The 16305-nt window shown below is 45.9% G+C and overlaps 2 protein-coding genes across 2 annotated transcripts; both read right to left on the bottom strand.

Annotated features, from left to right (window-relative positions):
• Positions 1–660: 660 nt before the first annotated feature.
• Positions 661–5487, bottom strand: LOC138095885 (cationic amino acid transporter 3-like). The gene is made up of 11 exons (XM_068991829.1): positions 5118–5487; positions 4391–4549; positions 3205–3382; positions 2892–3004; positions 2502–2724; positions 2193–2332; positions 1986–2088; positions 1608–1795; positions 1245–1411; positions 870–978; positions 661–722 (listed from the first exon to the last, which is right to left on the bottom strand). Exons 1-11 carry the CDS (start codon positions 5485–5487, stop codon positions 661–663), a joined length of 1812 nt encoding a protein of 603 aa, XP_068847930.1.
• Positions 5488–9192: 3705 nt separating this feature from the next.
• Positions 9193–14138, bottom strand: LOC138096153 (cationic amino acid transporter 3-like). Its single transcript, XM_068992231.1, is given in 11 exon segments — positions 9193–9281; positions 9442–9550; positions 9794–9960; positions 10158–10354; positions 10542–10644; positions 10746–10885; positions 11049–11271; positions 11445–11557; positions 11762–11939; positions 13022–13180; positions 13769–14138. Coding segments are annotated over 11 exon segments (1848 nt in total).
• Between the last annotated feature and the right edge of the window lie 2167 nt (positions 14139–16305).

Here is a 16305-nt window from a genome sequence, read left to right as displayed (position 1 = left end):
TCAATCTCTGTGTTTTTGCTGGAATTAGGTAAAAGAAGGTGCTTCGTATGTGCATGTTAATATTTTATTTCTTCCTCTAGTTGCTGGTTATGTTGTTGTACTTTATTTGTGAAAAATCATCTTGTTGCTCACTTCTGATGCATGCAATTTTCTATATGAATAGAGGGAAAGACTCGGTCATGTCCGACTCTTTGCAACCCCATTGACTGTCCCTGGAATTCTCCAGGCCAGAATACTGGAGTGGGTAGCCTTCTCTTCTTCAGGGAATCTTCCCAAGCCAGGGGTTGAACCAAGGTCTCCCACATTGCAGGTGGATTCTTTACCAGCTGAGGCACAAGAATACTGTGGAAGCCCAAGAAAACTGGAGTGGGTAGCCTATCCCTTCTCCAGTGGATCTTCCTAACACAGGAATCTATATGAATATTATGCTTTAAAAAATTTGCTTACAAATTGTAAAACATCAAAGTCATTTTGTCCACTGGCAAAAACACGCGGCTGTAAATGCATTCCACCTTCATACTCCATCGAGGCTCAAGGTGTCTCTTGAACCAGCAGATCCTCCAGTGCATGGAACGGTTCCACATAGCATCTCTTTCCTGTGATTAAGATGCTTCAGGACCTGATATGTTTTTGTCAAGTCTGGGAGGTGGAGGCTGGTGGCTACTGATGATTGTTCCCTGCCAGGCTGTGTCGGATCCCATATCCAAAGTATATGAGAAATCCTAATAGGGAAATAAGACAGTGAGAAGGAAAAGTAGGTTCTCTTTTCATCTACAGAGGCCCAAGAAGTCTCCTATTAAGACAGTTTGGGGGAGTTCAGCTTGGGTTCAGTCACTCAAGTGGAGTCTTTATCCCAGAAAACCACTTACCAATCACATTCCAGACACCAAACTGGGCCCAGGTCCCAGAGGTCATCTGCATCATCAGATAAATGTTCAGAAAGATGCTGACCAGTGGGAGGACAGGCAGAGCAGGGACCTGTGGGCAGAGTCAGGTCATCTCTCAACATAGCCCAGACGTCTGAAAGGGAGACCCGACCCTACATGGGTGGGACACATTCAGTCCAATTCAGGCTGTATGTTCAGTGCCTACTGAGATTGTAAAGTGCTGAGTGTGGGTCAGGGAAGGGTCCACTTGTTTTAGCAAATCTCCTTCTTCCTTTGTCCAGCAAAGATGTTTAGACCTCAAAGCATGCAGACTTCATTCACTCAAGGTGGACAGTTTGGACATGTAAGGTCACCTACCTTGAAGTAAAGAGGAGAGGGCTCCTGGGGCTGCCTCCAGATGATGATCGTGACCCCAGTGATGAGCAGCAGCAGCAGCACAGCCACTGTTGTGAGCACGGGGTCTCCAGAGAACACACGTCTGGGCCACTGGGCCAGAATCAGGCTCAGGATTATCAGCAGGAGAACTGCAAGGGTCAAGGAGGAGGAGAACAGGCTGGACCCAGAAGACAAAGATGTCAGGATCTTGAGTCCACCCATGAAACTGCTTACATCAGAAAGGGCCATCATATCTCCAGGACTCCTCCTTAACTGCCAAAGACACAGAACCCCACCCATCTTGTCAGTTTCAGAGTATGACCAAAGAGAAATCCCAGTGCTCACCAAGCAGGGAAGCACATCCATAGACAATCTGGCCAGATTTCCGGGTGGGGGTGGTGCTGGTAGAAAACCACAGACTCTTTAGGATATTTGAGTTTCCTGCTTCAGGTACAGAGTCCAAAGGACTTCCTTCAACTTCGGGCTTCATCTCAGTTTTGTCCTTCTTGCTTAAATTCTGATCTCGCTGGTACCTGAATTAGAGGCATTATGGCAGTATTAACAGCAGCCCCTGCTCATCCAACATCACACAGCCTATTCCACATCTGTCCTGCGTTAAGCAGAGAAGCATGTTTAGAAGGTAGCGTGAAGGCAGAAGACGATTACAACCCCATTAATCCCCACAAGTCCAAGGTCCCCAGTCAAGGTGTAGTGGAGTCTCACCTGAGGACAAGCACAGAAAAAGCCACCAGGGAGTAAACAGACAGAGTCCCAATTGACACGAAGTCCACAAGATCCCTGAATTCAAAGAGTAATGCCATGACCCCTAGAAAGAGGGCATGAACAAGGTGGGGAGAGAGCGTGAGAAACCACTGGAAACATGCAAGGGAGGGAAGTCAAACAATGAAGTAGTGGGTTTTGTTTATCCACCTGCAAGGTTGCCAGCAGATATGATGGCCATGATGGGAGTACGGGTGTGGGCATGGATCTGGGCAAGGCCCCAGAAAAGGAGCCTGTCTTCTGCCATTGCACGGATCACAGGAGGGGTGGTGAACATGGTACCAAGGAAGCTGGAAGAGAAAATGGGAGCATGTTGGGGATGCGGAGAAGCAGGAGAGAGCAGGGCATCCATTCCCTAGTCTACATGGGGCAAGGTGTCCTTCCCTCTTGTCTCTTGATGCTGAGGGCTGGGATACCTGAGCATCTGACAGTAGATGGGGAGAAAGCCATGATACTGACCTGGATGTAAGAGCACAGAGGGTGCCAACAGCCACGACATATCTGGCAGGGTCCCAGCCAACGTGGAGAAAAGCCTGTGGGAAGGGGCTGTCACGATGAATCTGGTAGTAGGGCACCATGAGGGTGAGTGCCGCTGAGACACCAAAATACGCCAAAAAGCAGATGAAGAGCGTGATCATGATGCTGATGGGGATGGACCGCTGAGGATTTAGGGCTTCTTCCCCTGCAGGATGGGGGGAAGTACTGGGTCAGGTAAACACTGGAGTGAAATCACAAAATTAAATTCCCTTCTCAGTGTTCAAAACCAGAATCACCTTCTCCCAACTCCTAATGCCGAGAGCAGCCAAACTGGCCCCAAACCCCTGATGGAACACACAATAACCATGTTACCTCTAGTGGCAATGAAATCAAAGCCAAGAAATGCGTAGAAACATGTAGCTGCTCCATGGAGAATTCCTTCAAAGTCAAAGGGCACAAACCCTCCGGAACCCAGAGGACCAAAGCTATGATGAGAGAAGGGATGAAGAAGAAGTTGGGTAAAGTGAGTTCAGCCACCTCTACTGGGCTTCTCCCTTCATATCACAAGTCCTGGGCTCCAGGACCCTGTTATCTGGATCCATCAGCCAAGATCTGTTTAGTCCGCACCATATTCCCAGTTCTGCACCCTCACATGCATTACAATGGCCAAGAGAACCCTTCTAACCTAGACGTGTCAGTGGATCCAGATGTGTTCAGTGTGTAGTCCTGTTCTGTGAGCTTCCAGTTGTGCACGTCTCCCTTAATGAAGCCAGAGAGGATGATGAAGCTGAGAACCAAAATGTTGATGCCTGTGAACACTTTGTTAACTAGGGTCAACTCACGAACTCCCAGAACCTGTAGTCCTGTGGGAAAGATGATGTATGAGACATCCAAGATAGCCAAATCCATAGAAACAGAAAGCAGACTAGTGGTTGCCCAGGGCTGGTGGTTGGTGGTAGCGGACAGATGGTAGTGACTGCTCAGGGGTACAGGGTTTTCTTTTAGCATGATGAACATGTTTTGGACTATATAGAGGTGATGCTTGCCCAACAGCTAAGTCCCACTGAATTGTACCCTTTAAGATGGTTAAATTTTTATGGTGACAATCACCTCACAATATATATATCTACCAAATCATCTCGTGTAAACCTTAAATTTATACAGTGTTGTATTTATATTTCAGTAAAGCTGGGAAAAATAATAAAATGTTTAATTTTATGCTATATTAATTTCCTCTCAATTAAAACACATCTTTGGGGACTTGCTGGTGGCCCAGTGTTTAAGAATCTGCTTTGCAATGCAGAGGATGTGCGTTTGATCCCTAGTCAGGGAACTAAGATCCCACATGCTGCAGAGCAAGCAAGCCTGTGCCCTTGCACTCTGGAGCCTGAGTGGCACAAATAGAGAGTCTGTGCACCATATCTAATTTCCATCACAGCCAAATACATAAATAAAAATTTTAAAAGATTTTTTTAATAAAATGATAACCCATATTTGGTCTTAATACAGAGAAGAAACATATAGGTCTAAGTAATTGATCCTTAGTTGGGGTGATTTGTCCACCTCTTGACTTTTGGAAATGTCTGGAGACATTCTGATTTTCTCAGAGATGTTACTCAACATCCAACAAGAATCTTTTTTTTTTTTAAACCTGAAGTGCACACTTTCACACATTTGAATGATCCAGCCCAGACTGTCAATAATGCCAAGTGTGGGAAACAATGGTCTATGTCTTGCCTTCCAGTCTTTTGTGTCACACATCCTCCTTTCCAGTTCTAATCCTCTAGCATTCTTCAATCCCAAGCCTTTCCCACCCCACCTCCCCCTTCCACACCCTACTCCCTGCTTCCTATCACCGACCCCTGTCTCACCTGTGACCAGCAGCACGAGGCCCAGGGCAAAAAAATCTGGATACTTGGCCAGGAAGTAAGGCATATTCAGAGAGAAAGATTCTTGTAACACCTGAGAGATGTGGTTCCCAATCAGGTTGTCAAAGATGTAGCTCCACGCCCTGGCCACACTAGCCGTGGCTGCAGCAACAGAAGAAGGAATATTCATTGGCAAGCATAAATCTGTTCTTGATATGGTATATTTGGGGGGGGGCTCAAACAAAATATTTAATCTCAAAGAGTTTCTTTTCATGGGTTGGAGAGGGCAGACCCAGATGATTCACAAAATAGGTCAGCTGTTTAATTTGCTATGAGGAGATCAATTTTTTACAAGAAAACATAACAGAAAGTTGGGATCAGGAGAGCTGGAAGATGTGGGTTGAAATTTTAAGTCCAGGTGTAAATAAAATCCCATGAAGGCAACAGCTGAGCAAAGGTTTCACTAAGGGAAGCGGATGAGCCTGTGGGCCATGCTTCCCTCTCACCCGCTCCCTACAGTTCCCTTTCCTCTGGGTTCTTGGTCTAATTATGTAAGAAAAACAGGATAGACTTTTAAGTACAATGAAGTTGTGGGATTTTCTTGCCACTATTATCCACTTCACTCCACAAGGTCAAAAACAATGCTCTCATGAATGAGTGAAGACCTGAAACCTACCTCCTAATTTCCTGATCTGAAGCCCCACACTCTCCCCTCAATCCATCATCTCACCAATGACATAGGACAGTATGAGGTTCCAGCCAGTGATGAAGGCACACAGTTGACCCATGGTGACATAGCTGTAGAGATACGCAGTACCAGAGCGTGGTACCCGGGCCCCAAACTCAGCAAAGCAGAGACTAGACATCACACAAGACAAGGCAGCCACCAGGAAGCAGATGACAGTTGCTGGTCCAGCTCTCACTTTGGCTAATTCACCAGTCAGGATGTACACGCCAGCTCCCAGGGTGCTGCCCACACCCACGGCCACCAGGTCGAGGGTGTTCAGATGAGCTGTGGTTCTCTCAGACTCCTGTCTGGGCTCCAGCGGCCGCTTGTGGATAAGTCTCTGACCAAATTGGCGAACATACTGATGTAGCATCCTAGACATAATGGAGGCGGCTCCGATCTGCAGAGAAAACAAGACACAAAGCCATCAAGAATGTCCATTGGCCCTTGACCCCGAGAGTATAATTCCTTGGAACAATGGAGTTAAAGGGTGCAGGGGGCAAAATAACATCAGACAAATTCCTCATCTCTGAGCCATGGTTTCTACAAACATGAATAAAACTTTCAATGTCTTTTGAAGTTACTGGAAGTGTATGAGAATTGAGGGAAGCAAAATATGTTGCATCAAAATGTGCCACACTATTGAACTGGACGCTCAAAAATGTTTCAGATGGCAAATTCTGTGCTATGTGTATTGTGTGTGTTTGTGTGCCCAGTCACTCATGTGTCTGACTCTGTTATCCCATGGACTGTAGCTTGCCAGGCTCCTCTGCCCATGAGATTTCCCAGGCAAGAATACTGGAGTGGGTTGCCATTTCCTACTCGAGGGGATCTTTCTAACCCCAGGATTGAACCCACATCTCTTGCATCTCCTGCAGGTGAATTCTCTACCACTGAGCCACCAGGGAAACCCATTCATATTTTATCATCATTTAAAAAATGCTGCCAATGATATGCAGTAGAACCAGCTTCACAGAGTTTTTGGGTGCGGCAAATCCCATGACAATTTAATATAAATCACCATACAGTCATCTCTGCAGTTACCAAAATTGGAGGATTCTCAAGTCCCTTAAATTGTCCCCATATCCACAGAGGAGGAACTCTCAGATATGGAGGCCAACAGTATACAGGAGACTGACATCAGTATTCGTACCATGAACTTTGTATAAGGGGAATCTTTAATATTGGTTGAATATTAAAGAATCTAAAAAGAGTCTCAAAGTATCCACACTTGATCCAATCCCCCAAACCCTAACTCTCCTCATACGTGCAGTCCCCAACTCCTGTTTTCGTCTGGAAAATGGGTCTCTCCACCCGGCTGGAGCCGGGCTGACCCCTGCACTCTGGGATTGTAGAGGTCTCTTTAGGAGGATGTGAACTCAGCACCCAGTCTCCCACAGAAAAGGCTGACTAGAGACTTACTGGATCCTTGGAGCAGAGCCTGGAGCACTGGGTCAGTCAGGGAGGCTGAGGGTAAGCCTTGCAGGGCTGGAGCTGAGACTTCTTCAAGAACTGAAGTGGGGAGTCCTGAGCACAGAAGACAGTCCTCACCCCTGGGTTGTTGGGGTGGGGATGGCGCTGGGTGGGCGGGGACCATCTGCCGTGTCGCTATCAGCCCTGACTCTTCTGTGGTTGCCCTCGGGGGGTGGGGGGGTGGGGAGGTCCTGAGAAGTCTTTTTTAATTGTGGCAAAATGTACCTAACACACAATTTATCACTCTATCATTTTAAGTATGCAGTTCAGTAGTGTTAAGTACATTCATGTTTTGTGAAAACCCCAGAACTTTTTTCATCTTGCAAAGCTGAAATTCTATTCCCATTAAGCAAAAATTCTCCCTTTCTCTTTTTCTAGTTCCTGGCAGTCACCATCCTGCTTTTTGTCTCTATGAATCTGAGCACTCTAGTTACTTCATTTCAGTGGAATCAAACAATATTTGCCCTTTCCATCAGGTTATTTTACTTAGTACTGTGTCCATTAGTTTCATTCATGTTGTAGTATGTGTTAGAATTCCCTTCCTTTTTTAGTGCTGAATAACAGTCTTATTTGTATGTACCACACTGGCTTATCCATTTGATGGTCAATGGGCACTTGGGTTGCTTTCATGTTTTAGCTACTGTGAATAATGGTGCTGTGAACATTGAGTGTACAAAAATCTCTTCAAGAGTTGTGCTTTCAGTTCTTCTGGGTATATCCTCAGAAGTAGAATTGCTGGATCATGTGGTTCTAAGATTTTTATCTGCTTGTGATGGAGAAGATGTTCACATATTGAGGTATGGGGAAGTTATTTTCACTTATCCATGGTTCAGCCTGAATTTTGTGTGAATTAAGACAGCTTGTCCAACCTTCACAGCTCATCTGCTCTAACCATTGAGGTAATAAGTATCTGTTTTGAAGATAAAAAGAAACTCCCTTCTCATGGCATCCATGTTAACACTCCCTGAAAGATAAGGTTCCCTTCCCAGACACTAGGGAGCTGCTGTCTCAGTATCTATGTACTAAGTCTGTCTCTTTTGAAACCTTGAAGGAATACACCCTATTGTGTGTAATGTGTGTTCTTTGCTTGGGTGAGGTGTAAGACTGCGCTGGACACCATGCTTCAACAGAGCAGTTGCTCAGAGCTGTCTGACTCTGTCTTCCAGGCAATAATACTCATTTTGGCTCAGAGAAAACTCTTACCTATTCCCATTTCAGGTTGTTCATTGATTATTTTCATGGATACTTGAATTCACATGATCATCAAGGACCTTGTGAAGAAAAGACTAAATCTGGGAACCCTGCTTACTACCGTCTCCCTCCCAGCCCTTTTACATGACTCAACTTCCCACAGCCTGCACATCACTTGAATTGTTCCAGGGTGGGGGATCCCGAAGCCCAGCTGGACCCCAACCAGGAGAAGGACAGCTTAACATCTCTGATGTGAATTCAGGCAACACAAGCATGGAACAAGCATTGTGCCTGGTGTCCAGCCTTGCACAGAGGGATGGAAGAAGATAAAGGGGAGGGTGCCTTGGTCTTCCTCCGGGAGCTCTGTTGGCTGGGAGAGCTGAGCACAGAGACAGAGAAGTGACACTTGCTCTAAGAGGTCAGGATCTCTAGTCTTCGGTGAAGGAAAACCTGGGAGCAGGAAGGAGTGGTGAATAGGGGCATGAGGGTACTGGTGAAGGGCTGACTAGATTCTGACCTGCCTCAAGAGACCCACATGCAAAAACATCGGGCACAGACCTTCCAAATGGGACTTAAATGTAGTAGCTGACTCTTTGTTGTTGTTACTCAGTCGTGTCTGACTCTGCGACCCCATGGACTGCAGCCTGCCAGGCTCCTCTGTCTGTGGGATTCTCCAGGCAAGAATACTGGAGTGGGTTGCCATGTCCTTCTCCAGGGGATCTTTCTGGCCCAGAGATTGAACCTGTGTCTCCTGCTTGGCAGGCGAATTCTTTACCACTGAGCTGCCTGGAAAGCTCCAGTTGACTCTTACATTAACTTATAAAAAACTGAAGTATAACTGATTTAAAATACTCTAAATCTTTAAAAAAGCCAACCACACAAGATGTAATGAAATGGCTTATGCTGTTGTGGAGAGTTTAGTTCTTTTTTATGGCTGAGCAGTTGTTTCCTGTGTGCAGGTTGATATGTTTATTTCTTTCTCTGGTTGCTGATTACATTGTGGTATTTTTTTGGTGAATATTTATCTTGCTGCACACTTACGAAGCATGCACTTTTTTGTATATATACTATATTTTTTTAAGTTTACATAAAAATTGGACAACATTAAGAATTCCCTAGAGGTCCAGTGGTTAGAACTTGGAGATTTCACTGCTGTGGCCCCGGGGTTCATTCTCTGGTTGGTGAACTAAGTTCCCAAAAGCCATTCACTGTAGCAAAAAAAAAAAAAAAAAGTACATGAGTAGAGTCACTTTGTCCACTGGCAAAAAATTCATGGTTGTAAATACATCTTATATTCACACTCCATAGAGGCTCAGACAGTCCCCTGAACCAGCAGACTGTCCAGTGCATGGAGGCATTCCACACAGCATCTATTTCTTATGGTTAAAATGATTCATCACTAGGGACGTTTTTCTCAAGTCTGGGAGGTGGAGGTTGGTGATGGTTGCTCATTGTTCCCTGTCAGGCTGTGTCGGATCCCATATGCAAAGTATATGATGAATCCTAGGAGGGAAATGAGATGATGAGAAGGGAAAAGTAGGCACTCTCCCCAGTTACAAATGCACAATAGGCCTCCTATTATGGTGGCCAAGTTTAGGGGAGAGTTAGGCGGTTTTTGGGTTTAGTCACTCAAGGGGTCTCATTTTCCAAGGAAGCCTCTTACCAATTGCCATCCAGATGCCAAATAGGGCCCAGGTCTTAGAGGTCAACTGCATCATGAAGTAAATGTTCACGAAGATGCTCACCACGGGCAGGACAGGCAGAGCAGGGACCTGTGGGCAGAGTCAGTTAATTTCTGAACACATCCCAGATGTCTGAAAGGGAGACCCTACCTAATGTGGTGGGAGACTCCAGTCCTTTTCCGGCTGTTTGTTCAGTGCCTACTGAGATTGTGTGTGTAAATCACTGAGTGTGGATCAGGGAAGGGTTGGTTTTAGCAACTCCCATGTTTAGACATAAAGTATCCAAACTTCACTCATTCAAAGTGGACACTTTGGACACATAAGCTCACTTACCCTGAACATAAGAGGAGAGGGGTCCTGGGGCTGCCTCCAGATGATGACTGTGACCCCAGTGATGAGCAGCAGCAGCAGCACAGCCACTGTTGTGAGCGCGGGGTCTCCAGAGAACACACGTCTGGGCCACTGGGCCAGGATCAGGCTCAGGATGGTTAGCAGAAGAACTGCAAGGGTCAAGGAGGAGAACAGGATGGACTCAGAAGACAAAGATGTCAGGACCTCGGGTCACACCCCTCCCTGAAACCACCAACATCAGGAAGGGCCATCATATCTCCCAGACTCCTCTTGTACTAAAAAAGACACATTCTCACCCTATCCTGTCAATTTCAGAATATCACCAAAGAGAAGTCCCACTGCTTACCAAGCAGGGAAGCACATCCATAGACAATCTAGCCAGATTTCCAGGTGGGGGTGGTCCTGGGCGGGAACCACAGACGCTTTAGAATCCTTGAGATTCCTGCTTCAGGTACAGAGTCCAAAGGACTTAATTCATGTTCAGAAATCTCAATTTCATTTTCTGTTTTCTCCCTCTTGCTTAAATTCTCATCTGGCTGGTACCTGAATTAGAGGGATTGTAGCAATATTAATAGCAGCCCCTATATTCATCCAACAACAATCTAGTCTATCCGTTTCCTCAGTTAAGCAGAGCAGGACTTTAGAAGCCAGCATGAATGCAGAAGAGGTTTACCTCCCCACCAGTCCTCAGGAGTCCAAGGCCCCAGGTCAAGGTGTGGTGGAGTCTCACCTGAGGACAAGAATAGAAAAAGCCACCAGGGAGTAAGCAAGCAGGATCCCTATTGACACGAGGTCCACAAGGTCACCGAACTCAAAGAGTAATGCCAAGACCGCTAGAGTGAGGGTAAAACAAGGTGAGGTGGGAGTGAGAAATTATTGGAAATATGCAAGTTAAGGAAGTTCATCAAAGAAGGCGTGGGTTCTTTTTATCCACCTGCAAGGTTTCCAGAAGCCATGATGGCCATGATGTGGGTGCGTGAGCGGGTGAGGCTCCAGCTTAGTCCCTTGAAAAGGAGCCCATCCTCTGCCATTTCATAGATTACCTGAGGTGTGGTGAACATGGTGCCCAGGAGGCTGGAAGAGAAAACGGGGACACGGGTGAGGACGTGCAGAAGCAGGAGAGATGGGGGCATCCGCTTCCTAGTCTACATGGAGTAAGGTGTCTTGCTATCTTGTCTCTCAGTCCAAGGGATGGAATCCTGAGCATCTGACATAGACAGGAAACCATGACACTGACCTGGATGTAAGAGCACAGAAGGTGCCAACAATCATGACGTATCTGGCAGGGCCCCACCCGATGTGGAGAAAAGCCTGTGACAAGGGGCTCGCAGGATGAATCAGGTAGTAGGGCACCATGAGGGTGAGCGCGGCTGAGACACCAAAATACAGCACAAAGCAGATGAAGATCGTGATCATGGTGCTCACAGGGATGGACCACTGAGGATTTAGGGCTTCTCCCCCTGCCAGAAGGGTGGAAATAGTGAGTCAGGGAAATATACTGGGTAATATCACAAAATCAAATCCCTTTCCCCATGTCCCAAAGCAGAATAATCTTCTCCCAACCCTTATGCCCAAGAACAGCCCAAACTGTGCCCAACCCCCTGATGGGACGGACACACAATGACCATGTTACCTCTAGTGGCAATGAAATCAAAACCAAGATATGCATAGAAACATCTTGTTGCTCCATGGAGAATCCCTTCAAAATCAAAGGGCATAAATCCTCCAGATCCCAGAGGGCCCAAGCTATGGTGAGAGAAGGGATGAGGAAGATTGTGGGTGAGGTGTGCTCAGTCATCTCTCCTGGGATCCTCCCTTAATATCACAAGTCCCAGGCTCCAGGACCCCTATCACCTGGATCCATCAGCCCAGATCTCTTTATTCCTGTCCATATTCCCAGCTCTGCACCATAGACACATGCATTACTGCAACAAAGAGCATCCTCCTAACCTATAAATGTCCCCGGATCCAGATGTATTCAGTTTGTAGTCTTGTTCCGTGAGCTCCCAATTGTGCAGGTCTCCCTTAATGAAACCAGAGAGGATGAAGAAGCTGAGAACCAAAAGGTTGATGCCTGTGAACACTTTGTTAACCAGGGTCGACTCACGAGCTCCCAGAGCCAGTACGCCTGTGGAAAAGATGGAATATGAGACATCAAAAATAACCAAATCTATAGATACAGAATGCAGACTAATGGTTTCTAGCTGTTAGGCAGCTGTTGGTGGTGGACAGATGGACAGTGACTGCTCAGTGAGTAGAGGGTTTCCTTTTGCAGTGGTGACCATTTTTGGACTAGATGGAGGTGATGGTTGCCCCACATTTTGACTGTACTAAGTCTCACTGAATTGTACACTCTAAAATGGTTAATTTCTTACTGTGACAATCATCTCACAATATATACATCCTCTGAATCATCATGTGCACACCTTAAATGTGTACAATGTAGTATTTATATCAATAAAGCTGGGAAAACAAGAAAATGTTTAATTTTATGCTATGTTAATTTCTTCTCAATTAAAAACACATTGTTGCAGACTTCCCTGGTGGCCCTTTGGTTAAGAACCACATTGCAGTGTAGGGGACTCGGGTCAATCCCTGATCAGGGAACTAAGATCCCACATGCTAAGGAGTAAACAAGCCTGTACAACACTACTTCCGAGCCCTTGAACTCTGGAGCCTGTGTGCCACAAGTAGAGAGTCTTTGAACTGCACCTGAGTCCCAACACAGCCAAATAAGTAAATAAAATATTTAAAAAAACCACATTTGTATAAGAAAAAAGCAAAAGAAGACAACACTTCTTTCGTCTCAATTAGAGAAGAACTTAATAGGTCTAAGTAAATGATTGTCAGCTGGGGATCTTTTTTCCACATGGGGACATTTGACAATGTCTGGACACATTCTGTTTTTCACAGTTTAGGAGGTGGGTGTCACTGGTATCTAGTGAGTAAAGTCTGAGATGTTACTCAACATCCAACAATTATTTTTTAAAACTTGAAATGCTCACCCCTACACCTATGAATGATCCAGCCCAAATTGTCAGTGTTACCAAGGGTGGGAAACAACAGTCTACGTCTTGCCTTCCTGTCTCTCCTATCCTAAACCCTCTTTCTAGTCCTAATCCCCCACCATTCTGCCACCCCAGGACTTTCCCACTCCAGCTCCCCCTCCATACCCCACTCTTCCCATCCTATCACTGACCCTTGTCTCACCTGTGAGCAGCAGCACCAGGGCCAGGGCAAAAAAGTCTAAATATGTGGGCAGGAAGTAGGGTATTTGCAGAGAGAAAGTCTCCTGTAACACCTGAGAGATGCGGTTCCCAATCAGGCTGTCAAAGGTGTAGCTCCAGGACCGGGCTATACAGGCAGTGGCTGTAGTAGCAAATGAAGGAATATTCATTGACAAATGTAAATTGATTCCTAATATGGGTCCTGGGGATATATTTTTTGGCAGGAGGGGACCCAAACAAAATACCTGATCTCAAAGAGTTTCTTTCCATGGGTTGGGGTGGGAAGACCCAGGTGATTCACAAATAGGTCAACTATTTATTAATAATATGCTAGGAGGAAATCAATATCATGCCAGAAAAATATAACCAGAAGTTGGGACCAGGAGGGCTGGAAGGTGAGGGCTGAAATTTTAATTTCCCAGATGTCAGGGAAAATCCCATGAAGGCAACAGCTGGGCAGAGACTTCAATATGGTGAGAGGATTAGTCTGTGGGCCATGCCTCCCTCTCACTCATCCCTACAGTTCCCTCTTCTCTGCATTCTTGCCCCATCATTTAAGGAAAGCAGGATAGAGCTGAGAATAATGAAGTTGTGGAGTTTTCCTGCCACTAATACCCACTTCACCCCACGAAGTCAAAAACAAAGTTCTTATGAATGAGTGAAGACTTAAATCCAGTCTCCTAGTTTCCTAATCTGAAGCCCCACCCCTTCCTCCAATCCATCCTCTCACCGATGACTAAGGACAGTATGATGTTCCAACCAGTGGTGAAGGCACAGAGTTCTCCCACAGTGACGTAGCTGTAGAGATACGCAGTACCAGAGCGTGGTACCCGGACCCCAAACTCAGCAAAGCAGAGACTAGACATCACACAGGACAGGGCAGCCACCAGGTAGCAGATGACAGTCGCTGGTCCAGCTCTCGCTTTGGCTAATTCACCAGTCAGGATGTACACGCCAGCTCCCAGGGTGTCGCCTATGCCCAGGGCCACCAGGTCGAGGGTGTTCAGACGAGGTGTGGGTCTCTCTGATTCTGCCCTGGTCTCCAGTGGCCGCTGGCGCACCAGCTTCTGACCAAACTGGCGAACATGCTGAAGCAGCATCCTAGACATAGCTGAGGAGGTTATGGTCTGCTGAGAAAAAAAGACGCGAAGCCATCAACAGTGTCCATCTAGGGGCTTCCCTGGCAGTCCAATAGTTAAGAAGCCACCTGTGAATGAAGGAGACGCAGGTTTGATCCCTGCCCCAGGGAGATCCCACGTGCTGAGGAGCAGCTAAGCCCATGCACCACTACTACTGAGACTGTGCTCTAGAGCCTGAGCTCTGCAACAAGAGGAGCCACTGCAATGAGAAACCCTGGCACCTCAACAAAGAGTAGCCCCCCAACTCCCACATCTAGAGAGAGCCTGCAAGCAGCAGTGTGACCAAAACCAACCAACCAAACAAATACATCTTAAAAAAAAGAGAGAGTGAGAATGTCATCTGCCTTTGCCCTGAGAGTATAATTCCACACAGCAGTGGGGATATGGGGAGCAGGAGGCAAACTGACATGTTAGGAAAGTTCTCCATCTGTGAGCTTTGGTTTCTTCAAACAAAAAGAAGACTTTTAATATCTTTAAATTTACTGGAAGTGTGAGAGAATCAAGGGGAGCAAAACATTGCATCAAAATGTGCCACATTTTATACCTATGGCTGATTCATGCTGATGTGTCGCAGAAACCAACACAACATTGTAAAGCAATTATCCTCCAATTAAAAATAAATACTGTTATGTATAAATTACATAAATCTTAATTATGTTGAATTGGTTTACAGTGCTTTTCAGGCCTATTATATACTTCTACTTCTCTGCATATTCATCCTATTAATTTTTGAGGTGTGATATAAACTCCACTAAAAATCTTAATTGACTTAAAGAATAACTGTAATATATAGCAGAACTATGTGTAAGCTTATTCTGTATTTTCCAAGTTTCCTGTAAATGTGTTATCATACTTTCATAATTAAAAAAAAAGAAAAAGAAAAAGACTTCAATCCTTAAAAAATGTGCCACATTACTGAACTGGACTCAAAAATGTTTAAGATGGGAAATTTTATGTTACATGTATTTCACATATTAAAAAACTGTCTGTTAAGGTAATGGGTTTCCCCAGTGGCTTGAGCAATGGGTAAAGAACCTGCTTACAATGCAGAAGATCTCGTTTCAGTCCCTAGGTTGGGAAGATCCCCTGGAAGAGGAAATGGCATCCCACTCTAGTGTTCTTGCCTGGAAAATCCCATGGACAGAGGATGCTGGTGGGCTACAGTCCATGGGGTTGCAAAGAGTTGGACACGACTGAAACAACTTAGCACGGTTATATGCAATAGAGCCAACTTCACAGAGTTGCTAGGTGTACCAAAATACACAATAATTTAATGTAAGTCACCATTCAGTCATCTCTGCAGTTACCAAAACTGGAGGATTCTCAAGTCCCTTACATTGTCCCCATATCCACAGAAGAGGAATTCTCAGATATGGAGGCCAACAGTATACAGGAGACTGACATCGGTATTCGTATCATAATCCTATATAAAGGTATCCTTTAATATTGTTTGAATATTAGGTTGAAGAGAGTCACAACCTCCAGACTCTGATCCAGTCCCCTCACCCCCACCTCTACTCACACACACTCCCAGCTCCTGCTTTCATCTAGAAAAATGGGTCTCTCCACCCTCAGGCTGGAGCGGGGCTGACTCCCCGCACTCTGGGGTTGCAGAGGTCTCTGTGGGAGGATGTGAACTCAGCACCCAGTCTCCTACAGGAGAGGGTGACCCGAGACTTACTGAATCCTTGGAGCAGAGCCTGGAGACCTGGGTCAGTCAGAGAGGCTGAGGGTAAGCCGTGTGGGGCTGGAGCTGGGACATCTCCAAGAACTGAAGTGGGGAGTCCTGAGCACAGAAGACAGTCCTTACTCCTGAGTTGTTCGGGGTGGGGTTGGGTTAGTTGGGGCTGGGTGGGCGGGGAGCATCTGCTGTGTTCTTATCAGCTCGACTCCTCTGTGGTTACCCTCGGGGGAGGTTCCAAATATTTTTGTGTGTGGTAAAATACATATAATATAAAATTGGCTAGCTTAATCATTTTAAGTTTGCAGTTTAGTCACATTAAATACATTCACTTCTTGTGCGACTAAACTCCAGGATTTTTTTCTTCTGGCAAAACAGAAACTCTGTACATGTTCAACTTTCCCCCCCTTTCCCCTTTCCCAGTTCCTGGCAATCACCATTCTACCT

Source organism: Capricornis sumatraensis, chromosome 20 (genome assembly GCF_032405125.1).
Source record: "Capricornis sumatraensis isolate serow.1 chromosome 20, serow.2, whole genome shotgun sequence".
NCBI lineage: Eukaryota > Metazoa > Chordata > Mammalia > Artiodactyla > Bovidae > Capricornis > Capricornis sumatraensis.
This window is presented reverse-complemented; position numbering and strand designations above follow the sequence as displayed.

What these genes read in the sequence shown, in the direction of transcription:
- LOC138095885 (XM_068991829.1), bottom strand. Translation starts at nt 5,487, where the DNA reads ATGCTACATCAGTATGTTCGCCAATTTGGTCAGAGACTTATCCACAAG. An exon ending in CTCTGTGCTCTTACATCCAG is followed by an intron (nt 2,333 to 2,501) that starts GTCAGTATCATG and finishes TTTCTCTTCCAG; the next exon opens with CTTCCTTGGTACCATGTTCA. An exon ending in CCTCTCCTCTTTACTTCAAG is followed by an intron (nt 979 to 1,244) that starts GTAGGTGACCTT and finishes CTCTGCCCACAG; the next exon opens with GTCCCTGCTCTGCCTGTCCT.